The sequence below is a fragment of the Leptidea sinapis genome, chromosome 7, assembly GCF_905404315.1.
Source record: "Leptidea sinapis chromosome 7, ilLepSina1.1, whole genome shotgun sequence".
NCBI lineage: Eukaryota > Metazoa > Arthropoda > Insecta > Lepidoptera > Pieridae > Leptidea > Leptidea sinapis.
Window position 1 is genome coordinate 2,643,264 of NC_066271.1, and position 21,977 is coordinate 2,665,240.

A 21,977-nucleotide genomic window follows, 5' to 3' on the forward strand; every position below is an offset into this window, starting at 1 on the left:
GCCACACAAGAAAATCCAGCAATTCTTGAGACCAGTAAAATGTAATACTCCACTGCAAGATGCGGGGGGTGTCTATAAACTGAACTGCAACTGTGGAATGTCTTACATTGGGCAAACAAAACGCAATATCTCAAGCCGACAAGAACACAGCAGATATCAAACACAGACGTCACTCTGTCAGCTGTATGTGAACACATAACTGGCCGTCCTAACCACTACATCCGGTTCGACCAACCAAAAGTTTTGGTAAAAGAGAATAGATTTCTCCCAAGACTGGTATGTGAAGCCATTGAAATTTAAAAAACGCCCAAATTTCAACAGAGAAGACAGTCTAAAATTATCTAACACCAGGGAACCAATGATCTGTAAATTAAAACTTATAACTACACATACCAAAAAATAGAGCACACTGTCAGTAAATTTTGCCAAAAACCATCTGTCTATATAGCAAATACCACCTCCGAGGCAATAAGTAAACTTCAAAATGACAACTATGACAAATACTATATTTGACTCATTTCATCTGCAGTTCCCCTGAAAACGACATTTCCCAGATCTCAAAGTCTTAAAACGTCGGGTTAAATAAAATAAAAATGTAACTTTTACGCACAACTAATGTAAAGAGACAGAGTTACAATTACACGCGTTTTAATCCCATAAAATTGTTCAATCGACTTTGAAGGCCTTACGGTCTACGTGACCAACACCACATTAACCGATCTATTTTCTATACAGTAATATATATTAACTGCGTATATATTTTATATTTATGTATATTCCGGTCAACATAGAAAAAATATGATGCAAAGTAGGTGCCTACAAATACATTAATAATTAATGGAAAGTCAAAACATTATATTTAAAATAAGATAAACCATTTAAATTGTGTCTATCTGTTTATAAATGGTGTATATATTTTTCAACTCCTTAGGCTGATATAGGTACTGACTGAAATAAATTTTTTCAAAAGAACAACTTTGAGATATAATATATTAACTACGCATTATAATAAGTGACTATTAAATTCGATTCATATAGGGTTACCTAAAAAAAACGAGTAGGTACCTGATCGGAAATGACTGGATCGTCGATGATTCGAGCCTCTTCGTTGTATGCGGTCAATTGAAGATGATACTGGGGAGACCCGCCCGTGAGAACAATATCCCAAGGCTATCAAGGTGGTTTGAAGTGAGGTATCTGCTGTCTCACCTGCCTGATCACACTACACAAACTTTTTAAAACGAAGCAGGTCGTCTCTTCCAATTGATATGGCATTACTTGCGGCGGCGGTGTGTGCCGGGTCGTCTCCTTCCCTCAAATATGTGTGAAGGGAACGATGGCTGGTCCATGCGTCAACTCGTGAACGGGTGCTGCTTGTAATGCCAGGTTTGTTGGATGCGGTTACTAATTAAGTGCAAAGTGAAATATGGGGACACACACCTCTATTTATGTATATACATATACATAAATAGAGGTGTGTGTGATATATATATATATATACTCCCTACAGACGTAGTCCTGTACGCACGTGTTAAATTTGAAAATTCGGTCCCGACGTTAGGAGGAGATCACTAACACATCGGCTGAAAGTCCTGCTCGTCTCGTCCCTTATTGTCATAAAAAAACACTGTCAAAAAAAAATGTGTCATGAATAATACTTTACAAATTTTTTAATGGAGTTTCAAATATTCAACAATTAAAGGATTGGCTGTAGGATATTATTAAATAAAATCTCAGTGGAATTAATATCGTTATAAAAACTCCATATTTCAAAATTATTTTCTGCTTCTTAAACTAAGTCTAACTTAAATATATGCCTTTAGTTGTAACATTGAACTTTTTTGTTGATGAAATATGTTATATCGCTTCAGTTAATTAGTATTGTCTAGGTAGTCAACTAACTATGACGACCTGTTCAAATACTATTTTCACGGGCGATTGAGCAATAAGGCCAAGATCCACTATTAATTATACAGTTACTCAGATAACTTACAGCTTTACATGCAATGGGTTTTTAGCAAGAATAATTGGGTTCCAGGATAATGTTCGAGGTAACTATACAGCGAGGTAATAAACTCAACTGTAAAAAGTTGTTCCGGGCGTTTAATTGATCAAGGCTTCGATAATTTTTACGTCAAGAAAGAGCCTCTTGCTGCTAGACAACCGATGAAAACAGGCCAGGTTTATTACTTTAGTGTGCGTTACAAGCTACGTTTTCAACTTGCGATTTATATGTCACTTTGTGTTAGTGTGCATTGCTCAAAATAGGGATTAACAGTCAACCTCAAATTTTTGCGACGTTTTCACAGCTGTCACAGTCTATCAAGACGTATAAATGATCTAAGGATCAAGGTTCATTTTAATCCTTCTTTCCGCGACCTTCGCAAGAGGCGATAGAAGACACAAGTTTCTTTCGGCACTCGTCGACTATTTCTCGAGAGAGACCTGTATAGATCATTTTAGTATCGACAGAAACAGCGTCGGAGCTAAATAGCACACAGCCTGGGAAACTCCAGCGCTCACGGGCTTCGGGTTCGAGCAATATCCGTCGACAACGACATGTGTGAACACCCAGTGAGACATCTGATAGTTCACTTGCATAAACTCTCGGGAAGCTCAAATACATGCTACACCCATGCTTTAAATCCTCTATTAAAGATTCTGAAGCAGTTAGCTTATTGTCAACATTAAAACACCCAATATCCTAATAACCATTACATCATCCAAACGAGTGTTGTAATGTTGTACTGAATTTCATAACAACACTCCTTTGTTTTTTTTTTTCGAACTCTTCATGTGCAAAGAGTTTCAACAGACAGCCACATTCTTATTGCTCGATGCGTGGTATGTGTATGAATTTCAAATAAAGAACATTTTCGTTTACGCGCGTTCCACACTACCAGAACGTCGCGCGCCGTAAAAAAAAAGTAGGTTTTTCGAATCCCCGCCATTTTTCTTCGATATTTTTATGGTCTTCTTGACAAAAATTGAGCGATTCAATTTTAACAGTACACCGCCAGATATTTTAAACGCTGCAAAAGAACATAATATTCAAGTGAATTTTAATAATTGCACTATACAAAATGTAAATTACTACTAAAATATATTATTCTTTCATAAATACTTAGTTATTGACTACGCGCACTTATTCGCGTTTCGCTGAACGATTTCGGTCACACTTATACAGCTCTGCTTCTATCAGCCGCGTACGGCGTCGTAAGAATGAGTAATAAAATATAAATCTTGTATGCAACTGTTGATAATTAGGTATTAAACCCACATTCGTGTTTTAATACCCTTGTTACACAACAGTTGCATAAATAACTAGAAATGCTTATGGAGTCCAGGGTGGTAATAGTAATAGGCCTGTAGTTAGCCGACTCCATAGTATCCCCTTTTTTGGGAATAGATGGACAAGGGCTGACATCAATGAGTCTGGGACTACACCTTTTGGAGTATGAGTGCCGGGATTACTTGCATCTGCCGGTGATCTTAGAAAACTACTTACAGTGTGTGAAGCATAGGCCATTACGCATGATCTTTATAACAACTAGGTGATAACCCGTGACGTCATCCGCGTACACAGGACTGAGCACGTAGTAGCAATATTTTAATTAAATTAAATTAAAAGAAAAGAAACCCAATAACATAATAGTTTAATATTTTCTGCAAAGTCGTAATTCATTATTTTATTGTATCATAAATAGGTACTTTTCGCAGCGTACGCGATGAAAAGAATATTTTAGGTTTTTTTTACCAGGAAAGAATATTTTAGTTTCGGAGCCTATTCAATGCAAACAAATAAATAATTAAATCTTTGACACTTGGCCCGTAGGGCCCAGAAGCGCGAGAAATGTACAAAGTTAGTGCTTTGTGCAAAGATAGTCTTCGCGCCTCAATAAGGCTACTGGAGACCCAAGCGCTGCAGCTGGTAGCTATTTCGGTGAACGAATCAGCCTAACTATCCAACGCGGTAATGCTGCCAGTATTCTTGGTACGCTTTCACGTAATGATAGTTTTAATTTTATATTGTCATAGTATTGTTAATATTATAGTTATCCGATTATTTTATCAAATCTTTCCTCTTTATTATATTAGTATAGATAAAAAGAGCCAAGTGTTGGCTTTTGAGGCTGGATGTAAGAATTTAGATAATTGTATTGTATATATCGTAAGATTGGAAATAATTAAATACCTCGGTCACATATTGACTCCCGAGTCCCGATCTTAGAGATGTCGATCAGTGAGAGCGGACATGTTGGCAAGAAGAACTGCACGATGTTCCAAAGCGGTGAATGTTACACTTTTTGAAGCTTTTTGTTCATCATTTTACACGTGCAATCTGTGGACCAACTATACTCGTTTTTTTTTTTTTTTTGAGGGGAGGAAATACTGTTACGTATTTACGCCCCGGAACGGGGCGTAATACGTCGGACTCGAGTGCCCCCATACCGACTAAAACCTCCTCTGTGCTGTTAGCAGCCCTGGCTTTCACAGCGAAGTAGGACGTGGGCCGTGGAGGCCGCAAAGACTACGCAACAACAGTCGCGGGGCGTCTCCTAAGGAGACTCGAACCTCGGACCAGCTGTGTGCTTGTGGGAAGGAGACTATACTCGAATAATGGTCTCAGAGTTCAATACAATATACAATAAGTATATTCAGGATATTGGTTGGGTTGCCTCATTGTTGCAGTGTTTCAGGTATGTTTGCAGAATCACTTATAGTGCGTAAGAGGTGGTAGTCTTTGACTTTCAATAAGTGATGTCACATCCTTTTGTGAAAAAAAATATTTGAATTTGAATTCAAACTTATACCTACGACTTAAGAAAATTTATTGAATTAGGCGTTACTTTGCGGAAATCCATAATTATATCTACAAATAATTTAAGTTTTCTTTAGTGTTAATTCCGCCAATATTTGTTTTTAAAACAATAAGACACGTGTTTCGCCGCTACACACCAGACTAGTCTCGTGCCAGTATTTGTCGAGACAACACGTACTGAGGATGCCTCGTGCGAAACACGTGTCGAATTGTTTTCAAAACAAATATTGGCGGAATTAACACTAAAGAAAACTTAAATCATTTGTATTATACCTACGACTTATTTGTGCACAGAAAAACGTTCTGCCTGATAGTATACTACCCTGTGTGTGGGCCAGGCAATTATATATCATGATATGAAAATCAAAACCAAAATGTACGTATAATACATATATATTTAATCATAATTATGCCTAATCTAATAATTTTGAGATACATAAAAAGAACTTAATAAATATAAATGAACACTATCAAGTTATAACATAATTATTTTATACATAATATTTCAAAGGACAGTTGAACTGTTACAAAACTTATAATGTAAGTAAATAATTATTAAATGGCCTAAACAATGTCAATTTTGTTACATATATAATTTAGTATTACACCGATAATATTTAATGAGACTGCCAAAAATCTTATATTAATAACAATATGTTTAAGGCACTTGTCCCTTTGCGGTCGATGAACACGAAGCGAGAAGCGAGAAACGAGTTACCGCACAAAAAGGGCTATATTTCACCAACCAGTCGCCACTTTTTTTTGTGGAAAGTGGAAGAAAGCTCCATGAAAACCGCACTGTGGAGGACCGTCACACATCCAGATGGTGGGGATGATATCCTAACTTGTGGCGTGTCGTGCGAAGGTGGAATTCGGCAGTAGAAAGGTGATACAGCTCTTCAGAACACTGCCCGTGATAAATGCGGTGGAGGACACACAATGAAGCGACGTCTCTACGCAACGCCAAGTGATCCAGCCGTTTACAGAGCACTGGGTCCCCGACAAATCGAGCTGTTCTGCGTTGCACGCGGTCAAATGGATCAAGCTGATACTGGGGTGTGCCAGACCAGAGATGACAGCATTACTCCATGTGTGGCCGGACCTGCGCTTTGTACAGCGCGAGAATGCGGGCCGGCGTGAAGTATTGCCGTGCCCTATTTATGACGCCGTTTCTTTGAAGCCAATTTGGCTTTGCTCTCCAGATGGCAACGGAATTGGCAACCAAACTAGACACCATCAACCAACGAGCTGGTCGCGCCACCAAATTGGTTACGAAACCAAACGGACACCAGGTGAGTAACTCTCTATAGCTGTATACATTTTGTTGGTAATGGTTGTGCGACCGTGGTCTCCCGACGAAATATAATAAGCAAGTGTATGACCGCGACTATATTACTATATCTATGACTATTTAGCGATAATGTAAGGCCGATCCTACATTGGAAGCGGAGTCGGTCTGGCCAGCACACCCGGCCAGACTAGACCAGTCCAGACTCGGCGCTCCTACACTGCAGCTAGACAGGAGCGGACGAACCAGTCAAAATCCAGAGTCAGTTCTATGAGAACTCTCGACGAGAAAAGGTTTCGATATTGTCTGATTCATGATTGATACTGGACTACGATAAACAAACCTGTTTAGTTGTAGTCAGACCAGGACAGACTTGTTCCCCTCCCTGGAGCGAGTACTGGCTCCAGTGTAGGAGGGGACATGGCGCGACAATGTTTGTTTTGTTCAGTCCCGACCAAACCCGCCCAGACCGTATCGTCGGGAGAAATTCCGCTTCTAATGTAGGACCGGCCTAAAATGTCTGTTGTACGTTTCTTGAATGAGATAATATTTGATATTACTTTCTCTGGGACAAGTGCCTAAAGTGTACTTACAGCTAACTTGGTAGAAACAAAATGAATAATCTTAACTTTGCTTATGGACTTATTATGTTAAAAGATTTATTAGACACAACTAAAACTACAATTTCCTAAAACATCGATAAGAATAATCTTTATTATTAATAAAGCTTAGCATTAATAAAATATAATATAGGGATTACATGTTATTTTTATTTTTTTTTTCAATTTTTTATTAATATTTAATTCCATAAATGAAAACGTAAAAAATAAAATTTAATTTAAAATCTATTTTATATTAAAAAATTAAAATTAAACAGTTCAAAATTGTAAAATATAGAAACGCATCAGAAAATTACACGAAGAACATTCGGCTATAGTCGAGCATTCGGTCGAGAACGTGCAATCGTTTCGGTGATATCTCCAGCGACGTGTTGTCGAAATGTTCGCGGCCCCTGTAACGAAATAAATAAATATAGTATTTTCTTTGATTAACGTGAGTGTTACACATTTAAATAAAACACTTAAAGAATTAAAACGCGGGTACCCCTAAAAACGAGATCTGGAGAATCTTGAAACGTCGGGTTAACTAAAATAAAAATTTAACTTTTATGCAAAAGTCTAATGTTTTTTATGGAATAAGGGAAGAGACGAGCAGAACGTTTAGCTGATGGTAATTGATACGCCCTGCCCATTTAAATGCAGTGCCGCTCAGGATTCTTGAAAATCTCCCAATAATTCTGAGCGGCACAACAACTGAGCTCGTCACCTTGAGACATATGTTAAGTCTCATTTGCCCAGTAATTTCACTAGCTACGGCGCCCTTCAGACCGAAACACACTAATGCTTACACATTACTGCTTCGCGGCAAAAATAGGCGCCGTTGTGGTACCCACAATCTAGCCGGCATCCTGTGGAAAAGAGTCCCACTGGTAATGTAAAAACATTTACAACTACACGCGTTTAAACATTTAAAAGTGTTTTATTTAAATATTAAATAAAAAAAAATGATTAACCATATAATAAAATATAAAAGTCCAGTTAAATTTATTTATTTTAACATATTGTTGCGTAGCAACTCTTCGACGTTTATGACGAGAGTTGTCAAACGTCATATCGTGCAGCAACGTACATGACGAGAGTTGTCAAACTTCAAGACATTGATAATTTCAACAGCTCCGGCAGCAATACTCGTAGCTTTAGTAGTGTATGGAATTTTTTGGGTTTTGTAAAGTTAATGGATATTTCTAGTAAGTTCAGGATCAAATCGAACAGAAAAAAAGGATGGAAAATGTGTAAGCAGGATGAAAATAGTTAAAAGAATTTTCTAGTACAATTTAAATTTAAAGATGGAATGGGAGAATCATTTTGAAAATGGAACAGATCCGGGGGTATATACTACGGCCGTACTAAACGTGGCCTACGGCAGATCTAGTTCTGACTCGAAAGTGTAAAGAAGAAGAAGAAAAGAAGAAGTAGTGAAAAGTGGAAGTGTTCCAAGAAGAAGAAGATAGAAGAGACTAAGTGTTCGGTGCTTTTTGACGCGTTGAAGGTACCGCCGCCCACAAGAGGAACAGCGGCAGACCGGCGAAGTGCAAGTCTAGAAAAAGTGAACGCAAATAAAGACTCGTTCCTATAAGCGGAGTATTATTTCCAATCCCTGGCCCACTCTCGTGTCAATATTTTTTTATTTTGTTACCGCTACATGCAGCTAATAAATTATTTGGCGTAGTCTCCTCGTATATTGTGAGTGGCTGTCGATTGTTATTAATAAGTTTGTCGTATAAACTTTGTGTCTGTTGAGATGTCTTGTTCTGAGAATCCTTCTCGAATTTAGATATATAGAGTACAGCGATACTTACGGTGTGAGGTTCTTGGCGCGCGTGCACGCAAGATTAGCGTAGTACGTGGGCGTGGGGTACGACACGCTACGTTGGCAGCGTGAGTACAAGTGACACAGGTAGTAGGTCAGCTGTTCTATCACTGAGTACAGCGCGATACTTACTGTGTGAGGTTCTTGGCGCGCGTGCACGCAAGATGAGCGTAGTACGTGGGCGTGGGGTACGACACGCTACGTTGGCAGCGTGAGTACAAGTGACACAGGTAGTAGGTCAGCTGTTCTATCACTGAGTACAGCGCGATACTTACTGTGTGAGGTTCTTGGCGCGCGTGCACGCAAGATGAGCGTAGTACGTGGGCGTGGGGTACGACACGCTACGTTGGCAGCGTGAGTACAAGTGACACAGGTAGTAGGTCAGCTGTTCTATCACTGAGTACAGCGCGATACTTACTGTGTGAGGTTCTTGGCGCGCGTGCACGCAAGATGAGCGTAGTACGTGGGCGTGGGGTACGACACGCTACGTTGGCAGCGTGAGTACAAGTGACACAGGTAGTAGGTCAGCTGTTCTATCACTGAGTACAGCGCGATACTTACTGTGTGAGGTTCTTGGCGCGCGTGCACGCAAGATGAGCGTAGTACGTGGGCGTGGGGTACGACACGCTACGTTGGCAGCGTGAGTACAAGTGACACAGGTAGTAGGTCAGCTGTTCTATCACTGAGTACAGCGCGATACTTACTGTGTGAGGTTCTTGGCGCGCGTGCACGCAAGATGAGCGTAGTACGTGGGCGTGGGGTACGACACGCTACGTTGGCAGCGTGAGTACAAGTGACACAGGTAGTAGGTCAGCTGTTCTATCACTGAGTACAGCGCGATACTTACTGTGTGAGGTTCTTGGCGCGCGTGCACGCAAGATGAGCGTAGTACGTGGGCGTGGGGTACGACACGCTACGTTGGCAGCGTGAGTACAAGTGACACAGGTAGTAGGTCAGCTGTTCTATCACTGAGTACAGCGCGATACTTACTGTGTGAGGTTCTTGGCGCGCGTGCACGCAAGATGAGCGTAGTACGTGGGCGTGGGGTACGACACGCTACGTTGGCAGCGTGAGTACAAGTGACACAGGTAGTAGGTCAGCTGTTCTATCACTGAGTACAGCGCGATACTTACTGTGTGAGGTTCTTGGCGCGCGTGCACGCAAGATGAGCGTAGTACGTGGGCGTGGGGTACGACACGCTACGTTGGCAGCGTGAGTACAAGTGACACAGGTAGTAGGTCAGCTGTTCTATCACTGAGTACAGCGCGATACTTACTGTGTGAGGTTCTTGGCGCGCGTGCACGCAAGATGAGCGTAGTACGTGGGCGTGGGGTACGACACGCTACGTTGGCAGCGTGAGTACAAGTGACACAGGTAGTAGGTCAGCTGTTCTATCACTGAGTACAGCGCGATACTTACTGTGTGAGGTTCTTGGCGCGCGTGCACGCAAGATGAGCGTAGTACGTGGGCGTGGGGTACGACACGCTACGTTGGCAGCGTGAGTACAAGTGACATAGGTAGTAGGTCAGCTGTTCTATCACTGAGTACAGCGCGATACTTACTGTGTGAGGTTCTTGGCGCGCGTGCACGCAAGATGAGCGTAGTACGTGGGCGTGGGGTACGACACGCTACGTTGGCAGCGTGAGTACAAGTGACACAGGTAGTAGGTCAGCTGTTCTATCACTGAGTACAGCGCGATACTTACTGTGTGAGGTTCTTGGCGCGCGTGCACGCAAGATGAGCGTAGTACGTGGGCGTGGGGTACGACACGCTACGTTGGCAGCGTGAGTACAAGTGACACAGGTAGTAGGTCAGCTGTTCTATCACTGAGTACAGCGCGATACTTACTGTGTGAGGTTCTTGGCGCGCGTGCACGCAAGATGAGCGTAGTACGTGGGCGTGGGGTACGACACGCTACGTTGGCAGCGTGAGTACAAGTGACACAGGTAGTAGGTCAGCTGTTCTATCACTGAGTACAGCGCGATACTTACTGTGTGAGGTTCTTGGCGCGCGTGCACGCAAGATGAGCGTAGTAAGTGGGCGTGGGGTACGACACGTTACGTTGGCAGCGTGAGTACAAGTGACACAGGTAGTAGGTCAGCTGTTCTATCACTGAGTACAGCGCGATACTTACTGTGTGAGGTTCTTGGCGCGCGTGCACGCAAGATGAGCGTAGTACGTGGGCGTGGGGTACGACACGCTACGTTGGCAGCGTGAGTACAAGTGACACAGGTAGTAGGTCAGCTGTTCTATCACTGAGTACAGCGCGATACTTACTGTGTGAGGTTCTTGGCGCGCGTGCACGCAAGATGAGCGTAGTACGTGGGCGTGGGGTACGACACGCTACGTTGGCAGCGTGAGTACAAGTGACACAGGTAGTAGGTCAGCTGTTCTATCTCTTCGATGGCGATGTTGCCGTCATTCCGAACGCCGTAGTAACGAGTCGGACGCGCTGTACCTTTAATCGCTTGATGGGAAACCTATAAAGAATCCATACGATAGAATATAACCAGTAAGGAAGGAAATTTGCGATCCTTTAAAGAAAGCGAGGATCATTAAAAATTATGGTTCAAAAATACGTCTTTCTATATTATGAATAACAAGTGCACTGGACAGACACGTTATAGATACCAGATAATAGTCGAAAAAAATTAAAAAAAAATGTATCAATGTCTAAATATATCTAATATAATAAATCTATAATATCTTAATTTAATTATAAATAAACTCTGAAGTCAAATAACAATTACTTGAACACATGTTGATATGCAACATGAAAATATTTGAACTTTCAAATAACGAAATTCTTTGCAAAGGCGTCTTTTTTATTATTTTGTGTTCTACTGACTGTATAGGCTTGAACTCTTTATCTGTTTTAATAATAGATAAGAAGAAACTAATTATGGTAGACAGTTTGATATTCGACGTTAGGTCAATAAGAAATTATATGTCAAAGATGAATTTTTGTAGATAAAAAAAGAATACTGTAGAATTTGCCAATAATATTTCAAAACATCTAGAATTATTTCGTAAGAAATGCTCCCTGGTGTTATTATGAAATTGTTTCACAGTGAAACTCTCAAACCGTGCGTCACTAAATTCTCTCTTAAAAAATATGTCCATACAAAATAATTATGGGTCCCAAATCGAAATTAAAACTATCCTATCTCTCAAGTTGGACTAAGCTGCACTCTACGAAATAATCCCCATTTAAATCCGTTCATTAGTTTAGGAAGAAAAAAAAACACAAGGTGGTATTGTTTGCAGATGACACTTCACTTATATTCAAAGTGAAACGAAGCCAAGTTTTATATGACGAAGTAAAAACAATGCTCTATCTGACATCGTGTACTGGTTTAGCGCCAATAACTTATTGTTAAATAATCATAAAACCAAATATATTAAATTCACTGCGCCAAATGTCAAAAATGAAGATGCGAATATTTTATTAAATGGAGAGGTGGTAAAACCAGTGGAATCTGCTGTATTTCTTAGCATTACTCTTAATTCCAAATTGCAGTGGGACCCCCATATTGAAGGATTAGCGAATAGGCTTAGTTCTGCAGCATATGCGGTTAAGAAAATTAGACGGTTAACTGACATAGATACGGCGAGATTAGTATACTTTAGTTATTTTCATAGTATTATGTCCTATGGTATATTGTTATGGGGCAGTGCGGCCGAATTAATACCATCTTTGTGCTGCAGAAGAGGGCTATTCGCGCGATTTATAACCTAGGTCCTAGAGAATCATTAAGAGAAAAATTTAAAGAAATAAACATTTTGACTGTTGCTTTTCAATACATTTTTGATTATGTTCTGTATGTTCATAAGCACATTGAGGAATTCTCTAGAAACTGTGACATTCATAACGTTAACACGAGGAACAACCAAACTTGTTATGCCTACTACTCGGTTGGATCGAGTTAGTAAGTCTTTTGTTGGGCGATATATATGCTTCTACAATATGATCCCAGAAAATGAAGATATTAAGATAATAACAAACAAAGGCCGCTTGCTAAGAGATTTAATACGAATTTCAACGTTCTTAATTGAAATGATATTACTAGTGAGTGTTTCAAAACAAATATTCTTTTTTGAGATTGGTTAATAACAATTAAACCAATATTTCTAAAATAACTTCAATAAGCATACCATATAGAAGTCCATTTCACTGTTGTGTACGATCTTTGTGTCAACCACAGTACCCGGCTCAACATTTTGTGCGTTATTGCGGTCTGAAAAGAATCTGTAAGAACAAACATACCACTTTCGTTACGGTCTGTATTTTAATACGAGCCAGATAATTGTCATTTACAGAGACAAAAACTCGGCGTTATTGAGAACCAGATAGCAAAATTGGACAAGAATTATAAGAAATCTTATTAAATTCTTTATTGCCATACAGAACAATACATAAATAAAATTAAATAAATAACTTTTAAAGAATTAAAACTTATGTAATTCGAACTATTTTTACATTAGATTTTTGCGTAAAAGTTACATTTTTCTTTAGCTCACCCGACGTTTTAAGACCTTCCCAGATCTCGTTTTAGGGGGGACAGACGGATCCCCCGTAACTTGTAACCTAACCCAACCCCATGTAACTTTTACGCAAAAATCTAATGTTCTAATAGTTACAATTACATGAGTTTTAATCCTTTAAAAGTGTTTTATTTAAATGTGTAACACTCACGTTAATCAAATCAAGCTTCACCTGACATGGGATCTTGGATTCATGTTTCCATGCAGCTCTGTTTTTCAGCTTACTTAGCTATCCCTTTTATTTAACATAATATTATAAAAAAGTGTTGTTATTACCCTTGCAAGTATAAGTGTGTGTGCGAGTGTGGGCGTGTGTATATGTCCGCATAAAAAACATATTGTAGGGAAGCAATTTCCAGTGGGCGTGGTTCATATAAATCATTAAAACACCCAATACAATGTTACTTTAGAGGAAGGGGTAAGTCATTCCATATTTTTGCTGAGAGAATCTGAAACATCCCCTAAACCGAGCTGTTTTGTGTCGTTTTTATTACCGAATTATAATGCCAAGAGAATTATCAGCCACTTTATATAATAAAGTTTCACAAAAATAATAAACTTATACTAACGCCAAGACTTATATAAAAACAATGCATTACGGAATAATTATCCCTCTTAAGATGATCTTAATACACTATAGTTAGTCGATATTCTAATATTTAGACAACATTATTTACATTTAAAAAAAAATCAGACGACCCACCCGCGTTATATATTTGGATATACATTTTAAGTAACTTACGCATTGTACACAGCCTTAATTTTTGCAAAGTGAAATAATATTCAGTCAAAGTGTGATCTGTCAATTTCTAACATTAAAAAAAAATCTAAAAAAGGTAATTAAAATACTCCACCTGGTATGATGCCTCTTCTGCACAAGCATAAATAATACTTCTGGTTTTCCTTTTCCTCCCGATATTTTGTGATAAGCTGAATAAATCGCGACTAATTCACTGTTCATAACCTGGAACCAAAATGGAAATATTAAATTTACTAGTTCGAAGCCACCTTCCAAAATAATCATATAATAAGTGTATTTCAATGGGATTAAACGTTGTCCATTTTAATAATCGGATTCCCGTGGACGTGAACTACACGGATATCAGCAAAGCGTTTGATCACGTTAATCATATAATACTGATTGAGAAATTGAAGAAAGTAGGACTTTCCGGTTCTATTTTGAAATAGTTTTGCTCTTATCTTCAAGATATACCATCTACAGTTGTAATCAATGGTTTCGTATCTAATTCTTACAAAAATATATGGCGTCCCACAGGGGTCCCATCTAGGTCCAATATTATTTAATATATTTATAAATGACATAACACACTGTTTTAAATTTTCTAAATACTTTCTATATGCTAACGATCTCAATATATTAAGGTCAATAACATCATTTGAAGATGCCAAATTACTTCAGCAAGATCTAAACAGATTGACTGATTGATGCAAATTGAACGATATGTCTTTAAATACATCCAAATGCTTTACAATGCAATTTACTCGTAATACAGATACAACAGTTAATAAGAATACTCTAAATGCTCAAGGCCTATCGAATGTTACTGAATTTAAGGACCTTGGAATTTGTTTTGATAAAGAATTAAAATTTCACAACATATAGACAACATAGCCAATAAATCATTCAGAATACTCTGTTTTGTCATTAGGAATACCAAAGAATTTTAATCTCATTCAACCAAAATAGCATTATTTAACTCTTTTGTACCTTGCAGCATAGTTTGGAGTCCACAGTATGAAATATTTACTATGTATCATATATCTTATAGTGGCTTCTTAGCGAAACAGCTCTCAAGCTACCAAAAAAGGCTAAAACATTACAGTGTGATCCCACTGGCGGATAGAAGGATAGTGTTAGATCTTTTGTTTTTACACAATATTTTTAGCGGTAAAATAGATTCTCTGTACTTGCTATTAAAATTTAAAATAAACGTTCCTCCAAAATTAATAAGAAAAAATGCCTATTCGTTGTTTGTAGTACCACAATCTAGGATAAATCTGGGTCAAAACGCAACTATTTCTAGGCTCTGTAGGTCATATAACTCACTGGCCAAATCGCAGAACATTGATTTATTCATTCCGCTTGCTCAATATAAAAAGAAAATAATGTGTATATTACACACGTGACTTAGAAACCTTGTTTTCTTATTTCATTTTTATTTTTCTATTGAATATTACAATATTTATAGAATTTATTTTTCAAATTGTCAAAACTACTGTCTTATAACGTAGTAAAAATTATGAATGCTGTGGTAGCCTTATAAGTTAATTAACTCTTATCCATATTATTATATTTTAAGTTTAAGCACGTAAAGAATGTAATTTGTTTAGTTGCCCAAATAAATAAATTAATATTTTTATGACAGCTCGAAACACAACGAAAGTAAAACTTTATATAACGTTAATATTGCAATTTAGTGGATTCAACCTTAAAATTTGTTGTCTTCCCAATTAAATAACATATTACACCTTATTTACGTAGAAGCATTAATTTCTACCGATTATTTGTAATCTGTGGCACAATCGTAGTAATCGTTATGTAATAGCTAAGGGGGCGGTACCCGTCCATCAAGTACAATATTATTTGTATGAAATTTTAACATAAACAATACGAAGCTGCATGTGAGCTGTCAAAAAACTATTAATAAAATGGACAAAGTATAGGAGATCAAACGAGTGTACATGGTAACTGATCAGCGCCGCTCATGTTGCACCAATAAGTAAATTACAGTTATTTTGCATTTCTCGAATGAATCCAACTATTAGGGCTCCTGTTTCTGCAATTGAACGACTTAGTTGGGTCTATTTTGCGTGGAGTGTTGTCCAGTTACTCCAACCAGATCAGCTCGTTCCATATGTTCAGAACACTCCTAGAATGTTCGCAATTGTTTTTAATACAATAAGAGACGACACGAGCTGGACGTTCAGCTGGTGGTTATTGATACGCCCCGCCCATAACAATGCAGTGCCCGTCAGGATTCTTGAAAAACCCAAAAATTTTGAGCGGCACTTCAATTGCGCTTGTCTCCTTCAGACGTGTTAGATGTTAATTAGTCTCATTTGCCCAGTAATTTCATCCCCCTTCTACCAATCGGCGTCTTTCAGACCAAAACACAATTATGCTTACACATTACTGCTTCACGGCAGAAATGGCGCCGTTGTGTACCCATAATCTAGCCATCCTGTGCAAAGGAGTCTCCCACTGGTTCTTCTCGGAGCGACCTTGTATATATAAGCTTTTGCCCGTTGGGTGGCCGCTCCGGCACTTTCCAGGTTTACGTGAGTGACCGTTCCATTTTCAGTCACAATGGCAATGGCACCCAAGTCGTATCGTTATGAAAACACCGCAGATGGAACTCATAGACATAATAAAACAAAAGCAGATGATTTTATTATTGCTATCTCTGTCTAATAAGAAATATTAAAACCCCTATTTTGTTATTTGATCGATTGAAATGATTTTTTCATCGTTTTATTTGTCATTAAATCTAGTTCTACAATTTAAATGATATTTTAATTTGAGTATATTACCCAATTACATGTATATAAATACGAATTTTCAAGGTTTTTTAAACATTTGATTACCTGCGCAAATTGTCCTTCGGACACACCGTCTCGGAACACGTATATCTTGCGAGGAAGCGTATTCTGATTTTTCTTATAGACTCTCAGATGTTCTTCCATCATGGTTTCAAACTGGACTATCATTTCTTTCTGCAAATAGTGAAAAAAATATTAGATTTAGGCAAAGTTAGATTTAAAAAAAAATTAAAAACGAGGACAGTCGAAAGATATTCACAACTCCAGGAGTCGAGAGATACGTTATCCGGCCCTAAAATCGGGAGCTGAGTAAGTTTTCGCTACACCAGTGCCAACTAACATTTGTTAGCATTAACATAATTGCAAGTTATGGTGAATCCTAATAGGTGGAAACTATGCCCAAATATAGCAGCAGCAGGTAATAAGAAGAGTTGTGTGTGATTTAAATAACTACTATCACGGAACGGAATGTTGCAGATATCAAAAATATACCGACGGATTAAGAACCTCCTCCTTTTTTTGAAGTCGGTTAATAACTAGATTATTTCTTAGTGCCGTTTACGCGGTAGGTACCACTAAAACCAATTTTCAAAATGTGTGTCTGTCAGACGGTTTCTGTTTCTTCGGGTTACGCTTCGCTTCTATTGACCTGATTTTTTTGTAAAAAAAAAAAGTATCAATAGTCAGGTTGCCACGTAACCGAAATCTATGCCAGATAAACCGCGGGTACTATTTTGTATAGGTATATTTTGGGTCAGAATTTTGTAGTATTTGTATTTCGTATTTTGAAGTAACAGAAACAGTCCGTCCACTGCACCTGAGCACCTGTGTTTGTTTATAACGAAGTACATAAAGCATTTTGTATTATTTTTTTTTTATATTATATGTATTATTTTTTATGATAATAACATCCCGAACAACCGGACTTTCTGTCATCAGTTTAATAAAAAATAAAGTATTTTCTTTATTCCACTCCATCACAAACAAACCAAATAGAATTATCGCGAGCTACGAATGAAAGGTCTTCATTCAGTGAACGCTTACAAATTATGGGTTAATTTTCCTCCTTGCAGGCGAATGCGGCTGATGTTATCCATTTCTCGCGGCAAACACGTCTAGATGTTTTATTTAACAAAACGGTTAAGCCACGCCCCTAATCTTTTTATAAAACATGTGTTTTTGTGTTAACAAACACGAAAACGCGGCTCAGCGGACGCGGTGTTTTGTAAACGTGCTTTTTAACGCGCCACAAGGAACTATTAACCGACCGGAACCGAGCGGTCATATTAACTTAAGTGTATGGTTTTGGTGATTAATATGCTGCAACCTTTTAACGGACATTTCCAATATTCAGTCTATCTCCGGTTGTGGCCTACTTGAGATAAAAAATCGGAACTATCATTGACTTTCCTGTCACAATAAACTTATCGACAGTAACTCTCATGTTATCCGTATATGCTGTCTGTCAATGGGACGACGAATAGCTTACCAGGGATTAGAAGTTTGTATGGAAATTGCAACAGTGAACTATCGATAAGAATGACTTATCGGGTATATTGGGGCAGCTTCAGATTATTGACAGCTTATTACTGACAGTAGAAGGTAGTAATTTATCTCTATCTGTAGGTAGTATATTGGGAACGGCCGTTCGTGGACTATCTAACATCTATATGCCTGCGTAGTTAATAATAATAATATATATGTATATCTTACATCTTTAAATGAGCATTTCTTGTATATATATATATATATATATATATATAATTGGAATCTCGGAATCGGCTCCCACGATTTTCATAAAATTTTGTATATAGGGGGTTTCGGGGGCGATAAATCGATCTAGCTAGGAATCATTTTTCGAAAATGTCATTTTATTCGTGTTTTATCGATAATCAACTTAAACATAAACTTGGAAGAAAAATAACAAAAATGAGGCGTTTGAGTAGTCTCAACTGAAAAATATGACTCTTCCTGACATCTATTGGCGAATAATAATACTACTTTTTGTGAGCAACCAATTGCTTTAACGACACAACAGCAGATGGCGTTGTTAAGTAAATAGTAAATATTAAAATATTACTTATTTAAAGACCCCGGTTCGAATCCAGAAGTCCTATTAGTTTTTTTTTGTTCAAGTTTTGTACATTCCTAAAAATCCGAGCAAGGCTCGGTCGTCCGGATATTATAAAATATATACATCAATTATATTTATTACCTTGGGCGTCTGTATGCTCAGTTCAATATTGTACAGGTAGCACTTCGGATCAATGGACGCGCTCACAGCCGCTATGCTCGGAATATCAGTCTGGAAAAAAAATTAAGACAGATATTAAGTGATGTTTTAGCTGTACAAAAAAGTACAAGATCACGTTGAATTAAATTAAACTATTGAATACGCAGACTTTCCACAATTATTGGAATCGCTGTGTTGCACGTGTTAGTAAGTCTTTTGTGGGGCGATGTATATGCTTCTATAACAAGATCCCAGAAAATGTTCAAAACAAAAGTATAACGTTATTCAAAAGAATTGTTAAAAAACGTTTGTGTGGTAAAGGTTACTATAACATAAATGACTTTCTTAATGATACCACAGATTGGGAATGGAGTGACCGCCCTCAGACTATTAAATAATAAGTCTAATTGTACAATATTACTTTGTAAATATATTTTTTCGATGAAAAAAACAGCTAACTGAGCTTGTTGCGCCCGTTCTTCTCAGGTCTGAGGCATTCATTTTGGGATGGGTGGTAGTTTTTTGACTTTCAATAAGTGATGTCACATCCTATCTTGAATAAAAATATTTGAATTTAGATTTGAATTTGCTGATTAAAAACAGAAAAACAAAACAAAATTAAATATTTAACTGTAACAGACAAAACAAAACTTGTGCATTTACTGAAGATTAACTAATATTTTGATTGTTAATTTTATTGTTTTGTTACAAGTTGAATTATCGTTGACTGAATGTAGAGGCATAAAGGCATAAAAGGCATTTATTTTCTCAAAATTGATTCCTTTACAATTCTTTTTGATGTCATTTCTAATAACTACAAGATACTACTACCGCTTCGGAAACAACTAGCGCTCTGAGAGAGAAGAAGCGGCGCAAGAAACTCTCCATGATTCTTTTTTTGCGCTCTTTTCAATAAAAATATACAATATTGTACAGTCACTTCTATCGCTATAAAATAATCACAATCTAGTCCCAGGCTGTCCGATCATTTAGATATTCAGCAGTGGAGTAGTAGGATTTACGACAGAGCCATTTTTTTATAAAACATTTAAATTTATTTATAGATAATGCCTGAACAGTGGCTGGGACTTTATTATAGAAGTGTATACATTCACCCTTAAAGCTATTATCTATGTATCTTATGAAGCCTACTAGAAATAGTTACAAGCAATCCCTTATTTCTAGTGTTATAATAATGAAAATCACTATTAAGAGCAAAAAGGTGACGATTTTTGTGAAATTATATTAAATTTTCATAAATGTACTGACAATGAAAGTCATAATATTAATTTCTTTAAATTGTTATTTGAGAGACTGTCTATAACCAAGCTGATATTTAGCACGAACAGCTCTCTTTTGCAGAGCAAACACTATATCAATGTCAGCAGCATGACCCCATAGTAAAATACCGTACGTCATGATGCTGTATATAGTCTGAAACAGTCTCAACAATTTAAATATAAACCAGTGTTGGGGAGGTGTATGTAGATAAACCACGAGAGTCAATTGCCAACTGGTTTATTTTACACGAATACAATACTTTTATTTGCTTGTTGAACTCACAATGATTTTACACACTACTGACGCATTTCTATGTCCCCACACCAGTATGATTTAAATAATACAGCTTCGTAGTCTGTCCTACCTAAATACATACATATTACTTAAATATAACAATGCATATGGTAGGCGGAAATGGGAGTATGTATTGCCAGATACACTAAATGGTTTGCCTGCAAACGATTTAAAAAAGTATTGAGAAAAAACCAGAAAAGTCAAAGGATATATTAAAATAACTATTTTTAATGTAATTATGTGTATTAAGCCGGGAATTACCGGGAGGTCTGCTTGATGTGTTTTTTTATAATTATTATATTATTTCCTTTAAAGTTAAAGTTATATATTTTATTTTATGAAATGCTCACATAATGCCTCAATTTTATTTGGGTCGAGTTAGTAAGTCTTTTGTTGGGCGATGTATATGCTTCTACAATATGATCCCAGAAAATGTACAAAACAAATGTTTTACGAAATTTAAAAGAATTGTTAAAAAACGTTTGTGTGGGAAAGGTTATTATAGCATAAACGATTTTCTTAATGACACCACGGACTGGGAAGCGAACACCCTCGCTCTTTAATTATAAATGTTTATTGTACGATATTACATTGTAATCCATATTTTATATAAAAAAAAGCCCGCTGAGTTTCTTGCGCCCATTCTTCTCAGGTCTGAGGCAGTCTCTTTTGAATGGGTGGTAGATTTTGACGTTCAATAAGTGATTATAAATCCTATTTTGAATAAAAATATTTGAATTTGAATTTGAATTTATTTACGGTATGTGTGGATTGATGCATCTACTATACTCAATAACTCTTGTGTTTATAAGTATTAATTTACTTTTGTTTTCTTTTTTTGTTTTACTTGTGTAAGCCTTTCAGTTTTTGACATTTGAGTATTTTTGTTGCGTCACTTTGCATATATTGTAATTCAAATGATTTGTGAAACAATTAAAATGTAAATCTTGACTTAAAAGAGTGGCAATGAGTTTCTTGCTACTTCTTCTCATTAGCTCAACCCTTTACGAAGTAGCGTTAAATTCAGTAAGAAACAATATTTTTATTTTTTTTTTTGGCTGTCATTTCCGTGACCTACATGAATAAAGTGTTTTTGAATTTGAACATATGTAAGTATTAAGTAATTAAGAGCGATCTCATCCCCATGGATAAACCTTAAATAGTTTCTTGTGGGTGACTTTATATGTGATATATCTAATAATACTTTTTTTATTGTGAACAATAAATGAAAAAAAAATATTTATCGACTTTATCGAAGGTGTTTGGATATGTTTTTTTTTATGAAATTAAGGTAAGAAACGAGTAGGACGTTCAGCTGATGGTAATTGATACGCCTGCCCATTACAATCCACTGCCGCTCAGGATTATTGAAAAACCCAAAAATTCTGAGCGGCACTACAACTGCGCTCCTCACCTTGAGACATAACATGTGAAGTCTCATTTGCCCAGTAATTTCAACTACGGCGCCCTTCAGACCGAAACACAGTAATGCTTACACATTACTGCTTCACAACAGAAATTGG

At 37.4% G+C, this 21,977-nt stretch overlaps 1 protein-coding gene across 2 annotated transcripts in view; it reads right to left on the reverse strand.

Moving 5' to 3' along the window:
- Positions 1 to 5,197: 5,197 nt before the first annotated feature.
- Positions 5,198 to 21,977, reverse strand: part of LOC126965509 (protein argonaute-2-like) — a 49,226-nt gene continuing 32,446 nt past the window's right edge. For both annotated transcript variants that reach the window (XM_050809148.1, XM_050809147.1), the window contains 6 exons: positions 18,862 to 18,951; positions 16,692 to 16,820; positions 13,940 to 14,049; positions 12,696 to 12,789; positions 10,818 to 11,020; positions 5,198 to 7,122 (listed from right to left, as the gene is read on the reverse strand). In XM_050809148.1, the coding sequence (XP_050665105.1) occupies positions 7,023 to 7,122; positions 10,818 to 11,020; positions 12,696 to 12,789; positions 13,940 to 14,049; positions 16,692 to 16,820; positions 18,862 to 18,951 (726 nt within the window). In that variant the 3' untranslated portion in view covers positions 5,198 to 7,022. The remainder of the gene's footprint in view (positions 7,123 to 10,817; positions 11,021 to 12,695; positions 12,790 to 13,939; positions 14,050 to 16,691; positions 16,821 to 18,861; positions 18,952 to 21,977) is intronic.